The sequence below is a fragment of the Teleopsis dalmanni genome, chromosome 2, assembly GCF_002237135.1.
Source record: "Teleopsis dalmanni isolate 2A chromosome 2, ASM223713v2, whole genome shotgun sequence".
In the NCBI taxonomy this organism is placed as follows: Eukaryota; Metazoa; Arthropoda; class Insecta; order Diptera; family Diopsidae; genus Teleopsis; species Teleopsis dalmanni.
The window spans coordinates 3,857,613-3,873,331 of NC_051847.1; the positions used below are offsets into that span (position 1 = coordinate 3,857,613).

Sequence of the window (15,719 nt, forward strand, 5' to 3'; positions counted from 1 at the left end):
AGATTTCAAGTACTGATGCGGCATTTTGAGAGCAATTAAAACAGTTTTAACAAAAACAATTTAATAAAATCATAAAATATTGTTTAGTGATATTATTCAGAGTAAATGAAATATAATTTACGTACTTGTTGCTTTTTATTATTTACTTAAGTCGAAGTTTTCTGGAAGTGCTTAAGTTTTTTAGTGAATATTTTTAGTTCAATCGGGAGCGCTTGGGTAGACAAACCACATCGTCGGAGTTAAAATTTCGTTAGCGATATATATAAAAAAAAATAAAATACATAATAAAAATTATTTATTCCTCAAATTAGTGTAAAATCATAATTAATTTGACAATGTTGTTCCTTTTATTATTGTTCACATTTTGCTTTTTGTATTGTTATTGGATCTACAGCCGTTATCAAAATGTATGGAAATATATGTCTAAAATTCCAGGACCCGATGCATTGCCGCTCTTCGGTAATGTCGTAGAGTTAAGATTTGATCCGGCAGGTTAGTACTCTTATTATTGCATGCTAATAACAACATATTTTTTTATTAATATATAATGAATATATATAAACTAAAATAAACAGTCATATAAGTAATAATTAAAAATATATATATGATTATATATATACATATATATGATATAAATATAATTGATGATTAACTCTGATATATGAATAATATTCGAACTTGGAAAGTAGTTTCTGTAAGTGATCTAATTAATTATTAATATTAATTAATTTTTAATTAGTTAATTAGTAACAATAATTAAAAAATGGAATACGAATATAATATAATATAGTTTAATATAGTTTAAAACTACTAGTTTGTGATACAAGCTTATACCAATCAATTCGAGAATTGTATTTATTTATCCTATCTATCTAATTTATATTTTTATTATAAAGTAAGTAAACTTATACAAATCTCGTTTAAAAAGACTGTGAAAAAAAATCAAATAAAAACTTTAATCAAGATAGGATTCGAACCTGCGGCTTCAATTTTTACGCGTTTAATCTGACTTTACGAATGCCTTTATTTGAAATATGGTATATCAAACTGAACTATCATCGTTCAAGGCATTATATGTTTAATTTAGGATGTGTCATGGATTATTTAATAAATACTGAATTGTTGAAATTCTAAGATTCTAAGCTAACAACTAAATATATTAAAATGAAGCCACTTTATCGATGAGTTTCTACAGTGATAAGTTTCCTTTTGTGCTTGGTTATCGCATGTGGCATTAGAGGTAATACATTGTGACCGAAAAGTTTTCGGAAATTCTCATTTAAAATTCGCGCGCTGTATATTTTTCGATATTTTAAGTTTATGTAGTTTGGCAGCACTGTCCTTAATTACTATGCCAAAAATGAGCGCGATCTGTCAGACAGTTCGTTTACGGCAGCTGTTGAAACCAGTTCACCTCAGTAGTGCGTTGCGAAAAAAACAATGGAAAAAAATATTGAACAAAGAGTTTGCATCAAATTTTGTTTTTCGAACGAAATTTCGTGTGCAGAATCGTTGCGAATGCTACAAAAGGCTTATGGGGAATCAGTTTTATCGAAAACTCAAGTTTATGAGTGGTACAAAGCCTTTCAGGACTGTCGTACGACCGTCGAAGACATGCCGCGTTCTGGACGACCTTCGACCTCTACCACCGACGAAAACATTGAAAAGGCAAAGGAAATCGTGTTCAAAAATCCTCATGTGAGTGTTAGAGAGATAGCACGAGAGCTAGGCATCGGTCGTGAGATGGCTCGTTTGATTTTGGTGGACAATTTGTGTATGCGACGTGTCAACGCCCGGCTTGTTCCGATTCACCTCAATTTGTTCAACATTATCAACGATTTTAAGGCCAAACATTCAATAAATACCATCGAACAGCCACCGTATTCACCTGATCTTGCACCGTGTGACTTTTTCCTGTTTCCCAACCTCAAATTACCACTCAGAGGAACGCGTTTTGAATCCATAGAAGACGTAAAACAGAATTCGCAGAGGGAACTCAAAGCCATACCGGAAAGCGCCTATAAAAAATGTTTTGATGATTGGAAGAAACGTTGGCATTTGTGTATCGCTTCTAATGGAGCATATTTTGAAGGAGATAAAATAAATATTGATGAAGATTAAGAATTTTGCGTTTTATTTAAAACGCAAAGGAAACTTTTCGGTCACAATGTATAAATTGTAAAATTATTTAAAGACATTGTAGTATGTTAGATTGTTGCATAGTTTGGAGGTCTGATGACTTTTTTGTAAATAACGAAGTTGTGACATAAACTGTCAATTCTGTTTACTACAAACACACGATAACCAATTATTTTGCCGTGAGGTTGAAGTAAAAGATTTCAGGCTTCACTAAGATAGTGCTAACATATAAGTCACAAAAAGATTTTTCTGGACGTATAATTTTACGCTTTGAATTATGAATTATTCATCAGATTTTATCATAGCTGGATCTGTTTTTTACGTTTAAGCAAAGACTTAAGTACCAGCTTTTTGACACAAAAGCCATTGAAAACTATTTCAAGGAAGACATGTAATAAAATAAAAATTGGGTCGAAATCACAGTCACAAGTTTGTTTATTTTCAAAATCTCTTCAGCAAGACCACAAACACTACTATTCGCCAGCTAGAAATTGTACAAAGCCAGGCTCTGAGAATGACATCCTCAGGGACCTCAAGATTGATCCGATCAGAAAATACATAAAAGATGGAGCCCTGAAATTGTTCACGAAAACTGACAGGCTTACCAACACTGCGTTATTGAATCTCAGAATGGTTACAGGCTCCTCGGGGAGGTATGTAGATCTAAGGTCAATTATTGTTAGTGTGATAAAGTGATAAACAATAATCCAGTCAAGGCGTAGAGATGGGTTATGAAGATACCTCGCAGTTAATAGAGAGTAAAAGTGCTTAAGTGCACTGACTCAACTATCCTCAACATAATAATTTATGACAAATGAAACATACTACTTTAATATAAGTATGTAGGGTACAAAAAATATATAAAAAATTGTTATTAGAAGTACCATTTTAATTAGAAATAGTAAAATGTTAATTATGAAATCAAAATACGGTTCTAAATTTGTTTCAATTTATTAATTACTATAGTTTGAGTTTACTTTGTAAATATTAATTAAATTTTTAAAAACTATTATTTTCAAATATTTTGCATAAAATTTTAAAATTTATTTCTTTCTCAGGAAATTTACAAGTTTGATATAAAAATATGTGTTATTCTAATTCGTTGGCCTGAAGTGAAGATTTTATTTCAGATAAAATATACAGTTTTGATTTTTATTTCTTTTATGGCATTTTAATTTTATTTATGATTTTATTTCCTAAATTGACAAAGTGTTGTAGATACAATTTATAAAAATTTATAAAATTGGTTTCTATACATTTTAATAATAAAACTAGTTTAGTTTGTATTATTAAAAATATTTTGTGTATAAAAATTTTATTTTAAATTAAATAAAATGTCAAACGTTTACTGCTGGTGGCATAAAAGATGCATTTAAATGTATCTATCAGGTATATAAAACGATGTGTGAGTCGTTGCCATGGAAAGCAAGATTCTCTTACTTTTCTATAAACGAGTCGAATTTTCTATTAAAATAATTTGGTACACATTTTAATGATTAATCTATATCACAGTTACATGATATAATGAAGTAATATTTTTTTATAAGGGAGCAATGAACGTTCTGCTTGCTCTGACTTCTGATGCGATATGCTAGTTATATACAATAGATCTTTAAATATTTATGTGCTTACATAATACCCAATTTCTTTGCTGTGGTGTATTTATTTAAATTTGACTTATATGAAATATAAAGAGTCTGGCTAATCAAGATTGGCAATATATGGAGTTTATGTGATACTTGAGGAGGGTTTCTCTTAATACGATTATTTGATTGTGATAAAACAATCATTTTCTTTTTATGCTTGAATTATTTGCTACTATTAATTATTTGCTAGAATATATTAAAACAATAATAAAACATACTGGCATCCAAGGCAATGAAATGGCAGACAAACGTGCAAGAAGAGGCGCGGCCTCAAGAATGATAGGCTCTATTCTGTGGTCTAGACAAAGGAACTCTATCTATTCTTATGAATGGTGCAGAGGAAAAAGAAAGAGAACTCTATTGGGAAAGGTTACCAGGACTCACAATCCAAAATGCTGTTAGGGACTCACAACCTAACACGCTTCAAAGATTGCATAGCACAATCAAAAAACAACCCAAGAACTATTATGGGATTATTGACCGGTCACTGCTCAGACTGCAGTTACTGTAGAGAAGAGAGAGGAACTGCATACCACGTGCTTGGAGAATGCCCGGAACAGATGCACAGGCGGAAGAAACTTTTAGGAGGGTCATAAAGATTAAAGGTAGGCTCTATACTGTCTTTTATTAAAGAAATCGGACTTGGAGAAACACTCTAACCCGAGTAAGGGGCACAATAGATGTTTTAGGTCACAGTGCACAATCCCTTCTTTAATAATAATAGTAATAATATTAAAACGATTAATCTTTATTGCATATTTCATATTTATTGCTATATTTCATAAAATAATTGAAATAATGTCTTACTTATTTGTAAGTACACATCCATTCAATTATTACATGAATTTTAGATAAAAATAATTAACTTAATTTCAGTTAAAACACTCTTATGTATCTGTTGTTATTATATTATTAAGTATTCAGTCATTTCAAAATCTTGACACTTTTCTAGTTGATCAAGTAATTACAGTTGTTGTTGTGTATGAAGTTCAAGATCATTGTCACTGCCAATAAAATATTTTGAATTCTAGAATCTCCAAATCATGGCAAGTCAGCTGAGCATACGCGTTTAATTTGTTGTTGGCAATTACAGAATTATGTTATATCTATGGTGCATACATTCTATAAAACCGGTGATATGTGATGCTAAATAAAAGGTAAAAGCAATCAGTTACTTTATTAGCAACTAAACTGCTAAGTGCTCTCCTAAGCTTCAGTGGAAGCCTTACAATTTTTTTATATATATATATTATGTTGTATAATGGGTGGTGTATATGTGTTTATTATATCATATGTAATGTATTGAAATTACTATAAATTAAAATTTATAGTTGAACAAGTTTAAACGCACCTTAGTCACAGTAAAGAACTCGTAACAGATCTCGTTTCTGTCTGTAGTATCAACTTTGTTTTGTAGCTGACGTCGCGCTGTTAAGATGCTAAATTATATTTTATTAATTTTTTTTTATTTTTACAGTTTGCTGTTCTTTTTTTTGACAGGTTTTTCTGTTAGCAAATTGACAAGTTAGTAGCAATTATTAAATAAAACGCCATGCGATTGACTAATTTGGAGAATAAAGTAAATATTAGCGAATATATCTTCACACTTTTACTTTCAATAAATTTCATTTTTTTCTGTTATTATAATTAAATATATTAAATTAAATTTTATTAATTTAATCAGTGATTATAATAACATATTAAAATAGAGTATTCAATCAGTATTTAATAGTATTGTTCGCAACAACAAACTTGACATAAATTATAGTTCGCTTTAAGTAATTGTTTGCTCTTATCTTCTGTAGGTTTACAATTAAAAAAAATTAGCTTTGAAAAATTAAAAAAAAATATATTCACATAAATAATAACAATAGAAGCTTTCCAGTTTTATTTTTTTTTTTTTTTCAAATATAATCACTACTTACATTCTCCATAGTCTATTATTTCATTCTTGTAAATTTTAATGCAAGTTTTTATATTTGTTGAAAAGAAATCTATGTTCGTATAGAACAGATGTTATAGTAAGGTAATTTCTAAATCCAAAAATTTTGATTTTGAATTAAATAAACTCTTGTACTGACTATGGAGTTATTTTGGATGTTGTCAAATGTGCACTAATACTGGTCTTTAGAAATATCTACTGGTTTCATGGGACATGAAACAGCTTGAAAATAAGCATAAAAATAAGCTATGGCTATCCCTTAATCATATTTAAAGGGCTATTACATTTTTATTATAAAATGTTATTAAAAATTACTTTAGGCTTCCTATTAAATAAGGCCCCATCTGCTCTTTTGGGTATGCTAATTCTGTGCATTAGCGTGATACCTATTATCACATTCAAATAATCAAGTAATAGATTGTAAGTAGAGTCAAGTCATGCCTTTACACAACTTGTATTTATACACAGAGTTTACTATGTAATAGTATAATTTTAAACAATTTTGTTAAAAATAAGTATGTATAATAGTTTGCTTTTATATATCATATCATATTCGTTTTTCTATATTGAGTTCAATTAAATTGGGTTTTAACTGACTTATGTTACCTACTTGAATGGTTTTGTTTATTAATTTTGTGTTATGTAGTTATTTAAAGTCGCTTTCTTTTAATTTTTATTTTAAATTGATGATACAAAAAGAAAATCTGGAATTTGTTATTTAAAAGTCAATGATTTTTGAAAAAATTTTCTTTCTAAGTTAGTAACAACACAGTACTTTATTATTTACTTTGTTTTATAAATTAGTACTTGTTGTCAGCCAGGTTATTTCTAGCAACATATTTAATAAGTCCATTTCACTACTACATCACTATTGAATTAAATAGTTCCCATTGCAAAATTGAAAGAGAATAGATTGATTATCAAATTCGAATTCAAAAGAATTCGAAATTATTTATATATGTCAGAACATAAACTTTTGAAAACACCTTTTATATTAAATAAATAATTACTATTTTATTTCTTTTAATGCACTTGAAATGAAATTAGTTTTAGCAAGATTTGCGAATAGTTATATTTTAGTTAAAGTATAACTCGTTTTTAAATCATGACTTTGAAAATTTTAATCTATTTTGACCCAAAAAACTAGACATTACCAATGTCAACCATAAAATTGTCTAGTTTGTTTGAACTATTCCAACTTATTTGGCTTCTTTGTCCAAAGAAATAAAAAAATCATCTTGTTTTTAGTGAGATTAAACACAGATTAATTAAAGATATTAAAAGATATATTTCAATTGGATAAGAAGTTGAAAATATTGTTAATTGCCAATAATACCGGTTGTATTCAAAGGCAGTAAATAATTAATTACGTCTTCTGTCGGGAGGTACGTACTCTTGAAATGTTGTTGTTTTACGAACGTCTTAATTACTTGCAATTTCATTGGCAAATACCTTCAATTTAATAAAAAAATATTATTTATTGTAAGTAGTTTTAAATTTAGCTTAAGTGAGATATGTTACAAATTACTATAATAAAAATATTAACATGGAAATTTGTAAAAAATTCTGAAAAAGTGTTGCGAATATACGTAACTTTTGTATGTAAAGCAAACCAAATAGCTTTAATAGAATAACTGATCCTTATCTCAGTATTTCAATAATAGTCATTGATCTAACTTGACTTGTATTATTTATACTTTAAATGTTATAATACGTTCATATCAGATTAAGTTATTGCGGTCCTTATCCGAGGCGTCCACTTTGGCCTAGTGGCTTATTCTGTGGTAGTATATGTTTCGAAGAATTGAAAAGCATTCCGAACCTTCAGTAAAGTCTATGATGCTCTTTAAAGGAAAATGCAGCTGCCTAAGGTTCTTTAGAAACTTTAAAGTTTAAAGTATGTTAAATATATGTTGCACCTGCAATAAAAATCATACTGCTTCGTCTCGTCACTGGAGAGAAAAACGGAGAAACATTGTTCCTTGGTTCTATTAATTTATTTAAAAACTTAAAAATGCCCCTGTTTGGTTAATTTTAAGCGTGATATACAAAAAAATCTAATTAATCCAAATCCAGTCTGAAACTTGTCTCTGACCGTCACTACAATAACTTCGTAAGTTACTCGATTAGTAATTCCTACGTACATATGTAAATATATTTTTTAAATGGTAAAATGGTGAAATGAGTGGTCGCGCTTCCTCCGTAATACTTTTGAATCTATTCATTTCATATAATTTTAACAGACTTTTAACTATTTAATCCCTTTTAAACGATATTTTAGAGTAAGAATAATTTTCTCATATATGCTTTAAATATTTTATTTCTATTTTTTTGAATAACAGCTTATGCACATAAAAATTTAAATAGATTTATTTTCTACCAAAACTGTGATGACCGCGACTTACTTCATCATTTGCTGGGTGTGTGCGAATATATTCTAAAGATTTTAAAATAGCCGCTGGAATTGGTGGTGGGACTGGAATCCATGCACCAGTAGGTTGGTAACCATTTTCATCAGCCACATATGAAATCTGTACATGTTCACCATTTGGATCTACCCAACTAAATTCGCCATGTACGTTGCCGTGCTCGTCACCAACAGCCTTTGCTGCAATGCTATTACTGGTTTCCAAAGCATAATCAAAACCATCCGGACGAACATCTGAGGAAAGAGTTCTGATTTCAGCATGAGCATCATCACCAGAACTAGCATGGGATACTGGTCGATGGGAACCGGAACCGCCAACTAATGATAATAATGCTTTTGGGCTGAGAGCACAAGCAAAGCCAACAAGAGCGAATAGGAGTATCTGTTGAGAGTTAGATTTAATTACATTAGTCGTCCTCAAATTAAAATATTTATTCTCTATGCAGACTTACGTATTTAAACATTGTAGTTCTGTTTAGTGTTTAACTTTAAAGACTCGACAGTGTTACTGATACTTTAGTTCCTCTATGTTTTACTATTTATACTAAAATTATTATAACCGTCACTCGTCTCGTGAAGACGAGAAGTCAAGCACAAAATTTTTTTATTGTCATTAACCAATTATGAAACTAAATTATGGTTTTAATAACTTAAACATACAAACTGGAAGTGCACCCACATCCAAACTAAAATACATATTAGTTTTAGTTTTTAAACTAAATTCACTTTTCATTAAATTTTTTCGTTGTGAATTTTGATGTATTTTTTTATTGTTTTGCTTGAGATAATAAAGTTAAAATGCAAAACTTGTTTCGAATTTGGCAAAATTTAATTTAATAAATTTGTTAGAAATTTTTTGTGTGCAGAAGATACGAAATCTGAAATACGAGTTTTTACTTAAATAAGAATAATAAGAATAACAACAATAAAAATTTAATAACGGTTCTACATAGAATATCTCTATATTGACTTAGGCTTTTATCACTTCTCAGCTACTGAACGAGTTTCGGCGTTTAGTGAAGAAGTTTCTATGCACTTCTTCTGTAATTTAGTATAAAAACGATTCCAAATGTGGCGAATGACATCAGTTACATTTGAGTGTTCTAGTCTAAAACAAAAATGTTTAAATACGTAAGTAACTCAAATTCATGGCTTTAAGAGTTTCATATAAAAAGACAGTATCTAATGAGACGAATCTGTGGAAGACTTAACAGTATCATTAAACTCTTTTAATGGTTATAAATTCTTGTTTGCTTAGGTCCTTTTATTCGCCTTGATTGCCTTCGCAGCTGCTGATGATGATGTCCATGCTGAAGTGAAAACTCTTACATCGGAGGTCCGTCACGACGGTTTTGATTATGCGTTAGAGACCAGCAACAGCATTTCACAAAAAGCATCCGGTGATGAACATGGAAACATTCATGGTGAATTCAGCTGGGTTGATCCCCATGGTGAACACGTCCAAGTTGCCTATGTAGCTGATGAACACGGTTACCAACCAAGTGGACAATGGATTCCAACTCCACCACCAATTCCAGCTGCTATTGTTAAGGCCATTGAATGGATCAACGCTCATCCATCTAAGGACGATCATCACTAATCTATTCAAATTACTGATCTGTCATACTTGTTTTGATTTTCACTTAAAGCAAATGTGATATTTTTTAAGAAATCTCTGTTTTAATTTTTTTGTATATAAATCTAATCTCGATTTTTTTAATGAACATAAAATAAATATTTTGCAAGTTGTTTAATGAAGCATAATCACTTGGTTCTTCTTTTTAATGAAATGAAAGTAATACATAATGGCTGTTTTGCATTGAATCCTAAGTGCTACGCAGTTTATAACAGTTTGTTTGTCCCTATAGAGGTTACGGACAGTATCAGCTTTACATCTGATATTCTAATAGTACACTTCGAAATAAGGTGGATTTAAAAGATGTATAATGATGCATAATTATAGATAAATTATTTAAAAAGTGTAAAACAAAAAAAATTAGTACGTAGAGAATTTGTAGGAAACATCTGTTATAATGTGCAAAACTAAAGAATTTATGTCAAATAAGTATTTGTAATAATATATTTTATAAGAACTATAACTATAATTGTTCGAATGGTGAATTTGTTGATATTGCTAATTTTAAAAGAATGGATTTTAGAATCCATTTTTGTTGCAAATCGTTTTGTAATATATATATATGCCTTGTCTGATGGTGTTATTTGCCTCTACCGGAATGACAGGATTTGATGCTTTAACCAATTGACCACACTTACAATGAAAACGAGTCTAATTTAATTATGGAATATGATCATTATTTTGTTGGAGAACTAATTATTATTATTTACTGATTGAACTAATTATTATCAATAAAAAAGATAAAGAAGATATTTAAATAAACCTTAATATAAAATTGTTTAAAATTAAAATGTTATGGTATGTTGGCTTTAATATTTTAAATTTTTTAACTTGTATTGAAAGCAGTGCATAATCACATATGTGATGATCGTTGCTAACCTTTGTAATCCTTGTTAAACCATTTGGTTTTACAGATGAAGTTGAGGAGATCCGATAAGTTTGTTTTCGTTATCCCTTCCAAGCCAGTAAAAAAGCGATCCCCGAGACATTGAAGTCGCCTTGTCTGAAGTCCTGGACAGAGACAAAGAAATTGGTTGATAGATTCTACTTCCTCTTCATCTTGACAACTCCTGCATAATCCGCTTGTTGGAATTCGCTACCGTTGGAGCATAGGTGCAATGGCACAGTGCTCCGTTAGTACTCCAGTAAGCACACGAACTGCAGGTTTGCTGAAACCTAAAAGGCTTTTCGTTTTATTTTTGTCCAACCTAGGCCATAAGGTTCTAGTGTCCTCACAGTCTTCACGATTAGTCCATAAATTGTTTGTCACCGTGTTACTGATTTCGTCTATCATCCTAAACAGTTCACATATTGGTGTATGTATTGTGAGGTCGGCCTCTCCTGTATGCAGTTCAGAACCTTTTCTGGCCATCTCATCTGCTAGTTCATTCCCTTCAATCTTGCTATGTTCAGGAACCCAGCAAAGAGAGATCTTGTGATGTTTTGTGTTCATCAGTGAGGTACGACATTTTAATAGAATCTTGGATTTAAATGTTTTGGATTCAATCTAGAGTAAAAATCAGTCTTATTCGAGAGATGTACAATATATTCACCATACTTACATTCGTAGTTTAAGTAGCTTATTCACTTTTATGTAATTAAAAAATGTGTGTAGGGTACATAAATTATAAGAAACAAAATGCATTGTTTCGAAATATCTGGTAACACTTAATTTTGAATTTATTATAACATATTAAAACAACATTTAAATAAACAAATAATTTAGCGCTGCTGCGGCAAAGATAGAAATCAGGTCTTTAAGTAACTGTCTTCAGAATTTTTTTATATTTGACAAAGTCGTAAATAAAATTAGATTAAAAGATTCCAAGTAATGTACATGTGTACATTTGATATATTCTGCAGATGTTTACGTAAATACTCATATATATGTTTTTCAATGATAGTATCAAGTATAACTAACGTAAAAATTAGACTATTTTAAAATAGGTATTACTAAAAAGTAAGGATAGATCAAGAGATTCTTTCCTATTACGGACTTGTTTTGTTAGGCCAAATCTCAAATTTCATTATACTTTTAAAATTTTTTTTGGGATAATTTATAGAATGCATGAGTACAAGATGATGTGTTCTTATATTTTAGAGGTTCATACAAACATAATTATTGTTTTGATGAAATATTTTTAAAGTTAAACAACAGAAAACCGGTAGGAATAATAATAAAACTGCAGGAGCATGCGCATAACTTAATTATTTTAAATACTTTAATTAGTATTAAAATCAAGTTTAATTATAATGATTGCATATTTAGACGAAAACGTTATAAAATACAAATTTCACTTTAGTATAAAAGCTACCGCTGACGTTTTGAATAGCATAGTTTGATTAGTTATCACAGCGCTTTAACACACCAAACAACCAAAAATGTTTAAATATGTGAGTAACGAAAGGATATTCTTTTCTGGAATACAATTTAGCTTCAAAATTTATTTAATAGATCCTACTTGTGGCACTTATTGCCTTCGCTGCCGCCGATAGTGACGATGTTCACGCAGAGGTTAAAGCCCTCACCTCAGAGGTACGTCACGACGGTTTCGATTACGCTTTAGAGACCAGTAACAGTATCTCTGCTAAATCTGCTGGTGATGAGCATGGTAATGTTCATGGTGAATTCGGCTGGGTTGATCCTCATGGTGAGCACGTTCATGTTTCATATGTGGCCGATGAGCACGGTTACCAACCAAGCAGCGAGTGGATCCCAACCCCACCACCAATTCCTGCTGCTATTGTTAAAGCTATTGAATGGATCAACGCTCACCCATCCAAGGAAGATCATCATTAAATTTAACTTTACACTGAGCAATAAAGAATTAGCATTTTTAAAAAAGAACATTATAACGACTTTTTAATTTTTAATTATAACGACAAATTAAATTTGTTCAGTTCAAGATGTAAATTTTGCCGTAGTTTGTAAAGTATACAAACAGTGATTTCAATTAAAATTTGCATTGAATATATTTGGACGATAGAATAACGAGAGAATATGTAGATAAATTAACACTCAAGGCGAACATATTATGATCAAATGAAAGTGATCTTCGGATTATATCAATTTTGTTCTTCATATATATTTCTGGCAGTTCTACTTGGCAATGGAAGCTTTAAAATTTGACCTAATAAATTATAATAGACTTTCCTTCATCTTTCTAAATCTACTCAACATGCTATGATACTATGACTTATGACTAATCTCGTATTGCATATAAGACGTCTGGATTTCGTGTTTAATAGAATTACTTCAGTTGTTATGCCTGTAGTTCTATTTTTCATTAGTACATTTGTTGTGTTTTCTGAAAAATTATTGAATAGTATGTTTAATAATCATCAATATTTTATCAATAGAAACTTTTAAAGTTATACGCAAATGGATAAACGACTATCATTTTGAAACTTTTCGCATATATGCGGGTTTGCAGCACTGTGTCTTGTTGCCAAACCCTAAGGCTATTGAGGTTAGTATAATGTTTATTTTATGGTATCGCATTGAATGACTTCTTTACAGTTAGTATTATCGAGCACTACACTCACTTACAAAGAAGACTTCTATAATTTCTTTTATCCTTGGTTGGGCAGAGGACTACTAACAGCTAATGGACAATACTGGGCAAAACATCGTAAGATGATTACTCCATCATTTCATTTTCAAATACTGCAGGACTTTCTGCACATAATCAATTTAACTACCGACCGATTCATGGATTTGTTGGAAAAATACACTGAGAAAGGGGACATGTTTGATTTCCAACAAATAGTCACGCGTAGCACTATAGATGTAATATGCGGTAAGATATTAAAATAAATGATACTACAAATGATGGGATTCATGAATATTACATTATACAATATTTGTTGTTCTTTACACAGAATCTGCAATGGGTACGCGTGTTAATGCAATCGAAGGGGCTGTATCACCAATTGTTGCTGCAATGAATGAGTGAGTTTTCAATTGAATTTATATTAGCAATGGATTTAAATAATAAATATGTTAAATTTTTGAAATTATGTGATTAGCATATGCTATGTTATACATGAACGTATTATAAGTCTTTTGAAACGATTCACACCATTTTTTGTTTTGACGCCTTTGTATTTCAAGCAAAAAAAAGCTCTGCGAATATTAAAAAGTGAAATATCGGAGGTAGATATATGCAATTATGAGTATCCTGCATAAAATCTTTTGAGAATGATTTCTTTGTAGATTATTAAGAAGAGACACGCATTTCTAAAAGAGCATAACTTCTTTGAAAACATTAACAGCGATGACCTACAGCGTCCCAAGATGGCTTTCTTGGATAATTTGTTAACAGCAAAAATCGATGGAAAATCATTGACTTTTCAGGAAATCTATGAGGAAGTATCAACATTTATGTTTGAGGTTAATAAACCATCAATACTTATATCAAAATTACTAACTAAATATATACAGAATATATTTTGTGATGTTTAATTTCTTAATCAATGTTATAATCCCGCTGAGTTTATCTATCTCTCGATAAGTTGTGAGTCTTTTATTCTGGATGTTACTGAATGAAAATATTTTGGGTTATTTTACATTGTCCAATTTATTTTTAATACAGCATTATCCTTTAATATACAACATATTAAAAATGAATATGAGAACCGTAACCGAGAGATACTTGTTACTTGTTATCAATAGATATATAAACTTAGCGGAGTAATAAGATTGATTAAAAGACTTAACAAAAACTAGAAAAATAAGTATTTTAGAGTGTTTGGAAAGAAAAAAAATAAATATGCGATTTATGTATAGAATCATTGCACCAAATGCAATTTTGTATAATTGCTTAAATAATTATTTTTCGATTTCTATATGTGATATAGTTCTTTCGAAAACTATTGAATGCCTAAATATAAGCAAAACTGCTTTTATAAACTTTTACAAACTACAAAGACACAATTCCCTATTTGAGAGAAATTGCATTTATGTGGTCTAATGTAGTGCACAGCAATTTTTCATGTAAGACCGTCCATTTCAGGGTCATGACACAACTGCATCAGCAATAACTTTTGCAATTTTCTGCTTGGCACGTCACACACAAGTACAGCAAAAGGCGTTTGCTGAGCAATATGAAATGTTTGGTAATGACTTAACAAGTAGTCCAACATATCAGCAACTGCAAGAAATGAAATATTTGGAACTCGTAATCAAGGAAACATTGCGATTGTACCCAAGTGTCCCAATAATCGCACGCACCATTATTGAATCAACAGAAATCGGTACTTAACTCTCATTTTGTTTTGTTTTACATTCCAAAGATGACAAACTTTAACTCATTAAAATTTCAGATGGTTATATAGTTCCAGATAATACCACAATAGTAATACCCATTTTTGCACTTGGTGTAGATGAAGACAACTACGAACAGCCCTACACTTTTCAACCTGAACGCTTTGATGCAGACAAACGCATGCATGCACATCCTTATGATTTTGTGCCATTCAGTGCCGGACCACGTAATTGCATAGGTAAGTGAAATTACAGATAAATATCTATGTACATATAATATTTAATAGAACGATTACACATACAAATTTGCTGTAGGTCAAAAGTTTGCTATGATGGAGTTAAAAGTTACTATTTCTAAGATTCTGCGACATTTTGAAATATTACCGGCTGTGGATGACTTATCTTCAGGCTCACATGATTTTTCTAATTCCCATAACCCATATGATCCTCAGCTAGCAGCACTTGTGACACTGAAGTCCACAAATGGAGTTTACATCAGACTCAAAAAACGGGATTATTAAATTTTTTACATATTTATAAAAGCATTGGAATCTAATATACTATTAGCTCCTTGGTAACAGGTTAGAGTTCTCTCTAAACTAAACTAGCTATTTTTACTTATAACTATTTTTTACCATTTACAAATTAAGATACATGTATTT

At 30.3% G+C, this 15,719-nt stretch overlaps 4 protein-coding genes across 4 annotated transcripts; 3 read left to right on the forward strand and 1 right to left on the reverse strand.

Moving 5' to 3' along the window:
• Window positions 1-147: 147 nt before the first annotated feature.
• On the forward strand, window positions 148-15,692 carry LOC119679186 (probable cytochrome P450 4e1). The gene is made up of 9 exons (XM_038091391.1): window positions 148-492; window positions 13,152-13,261; window positions 13,312-13,591; window positions 13,674-13,743; window positions 13,821-13,947; window positions 14,008-14,184; window positions 14,807-15,047; window positions 15,117-15,296; window positions 15,373-15,692. The coding sequence occupies exons 1-9, from the start codon at window positions 336-338 to the stop codon at window positions 15,576-15,578; spliced, it is 1,548 nt and encodes a 515-aa protein (XP_037947319.1). The 5' UTR covers window positions 148-335; the 3' UTR covers window positions 15,579-15,692.
• Window positions 8,062-8,823, reverse strand: LOC119679187 (larval cuticle protein 2-like). Its single transcript, XM_038091393.1, has 2 exons — window positions 8,608-8,823; window positions 8,062-8,537 (listed from the first exon to the last, which is right to left on the reverse strand). The coding sequence occupies exons 1-2, from the start codon at window positions 8,617-8,619 to the stop codon at window positions 8,097-8,099; spliced, it is 453 nt and encodes a 150-aa protein (XP_037947321.1). The 5' UTR covers window positions 8,620-8,823; the 3' UTR covers window positions 8,062-8,096.
• LOC119679189 (larval cuticle protein 2-like) lies at window positions 9,201-9,897 on the forward strand. The gene is made up of 2 exons (XM_038091395.1): window positions 9,201-9,286; window positions 9,414-9,897. Exons 1-2 carry the CDS (start codon window positions 9,275-9,277, stop codon window positions 9,753-9,755), a joined length of 354 nt encoding a protein of 117 aa, XP_037947323.1. The 5' UTR covers window positions 9,201-9,274; the 3' UTR covers window positions 9,756-9,897.
• On the forward strand, window positions 12,107-12,641 carry LOC119679188 (larval cuticle protein 2-like). Its single transcript, XM_038091394.1, has 2 exons — window positions 12,107-12,185; window positions 12,247-12,641. Exons 1-2 carry the CDS (start codon window positions 12,174-12,176, stop codon window positions 12,589-12,591), a joined length of 357 nt encoding a protein of 118 aa, XP_037947322.1. The 5' UTR covers window positions 12,107-12,173; the 3' UTR covers window positions 12,592-12,641.
• Window positions 15,693-15,719: the final 27 nt, after the last annotated feature.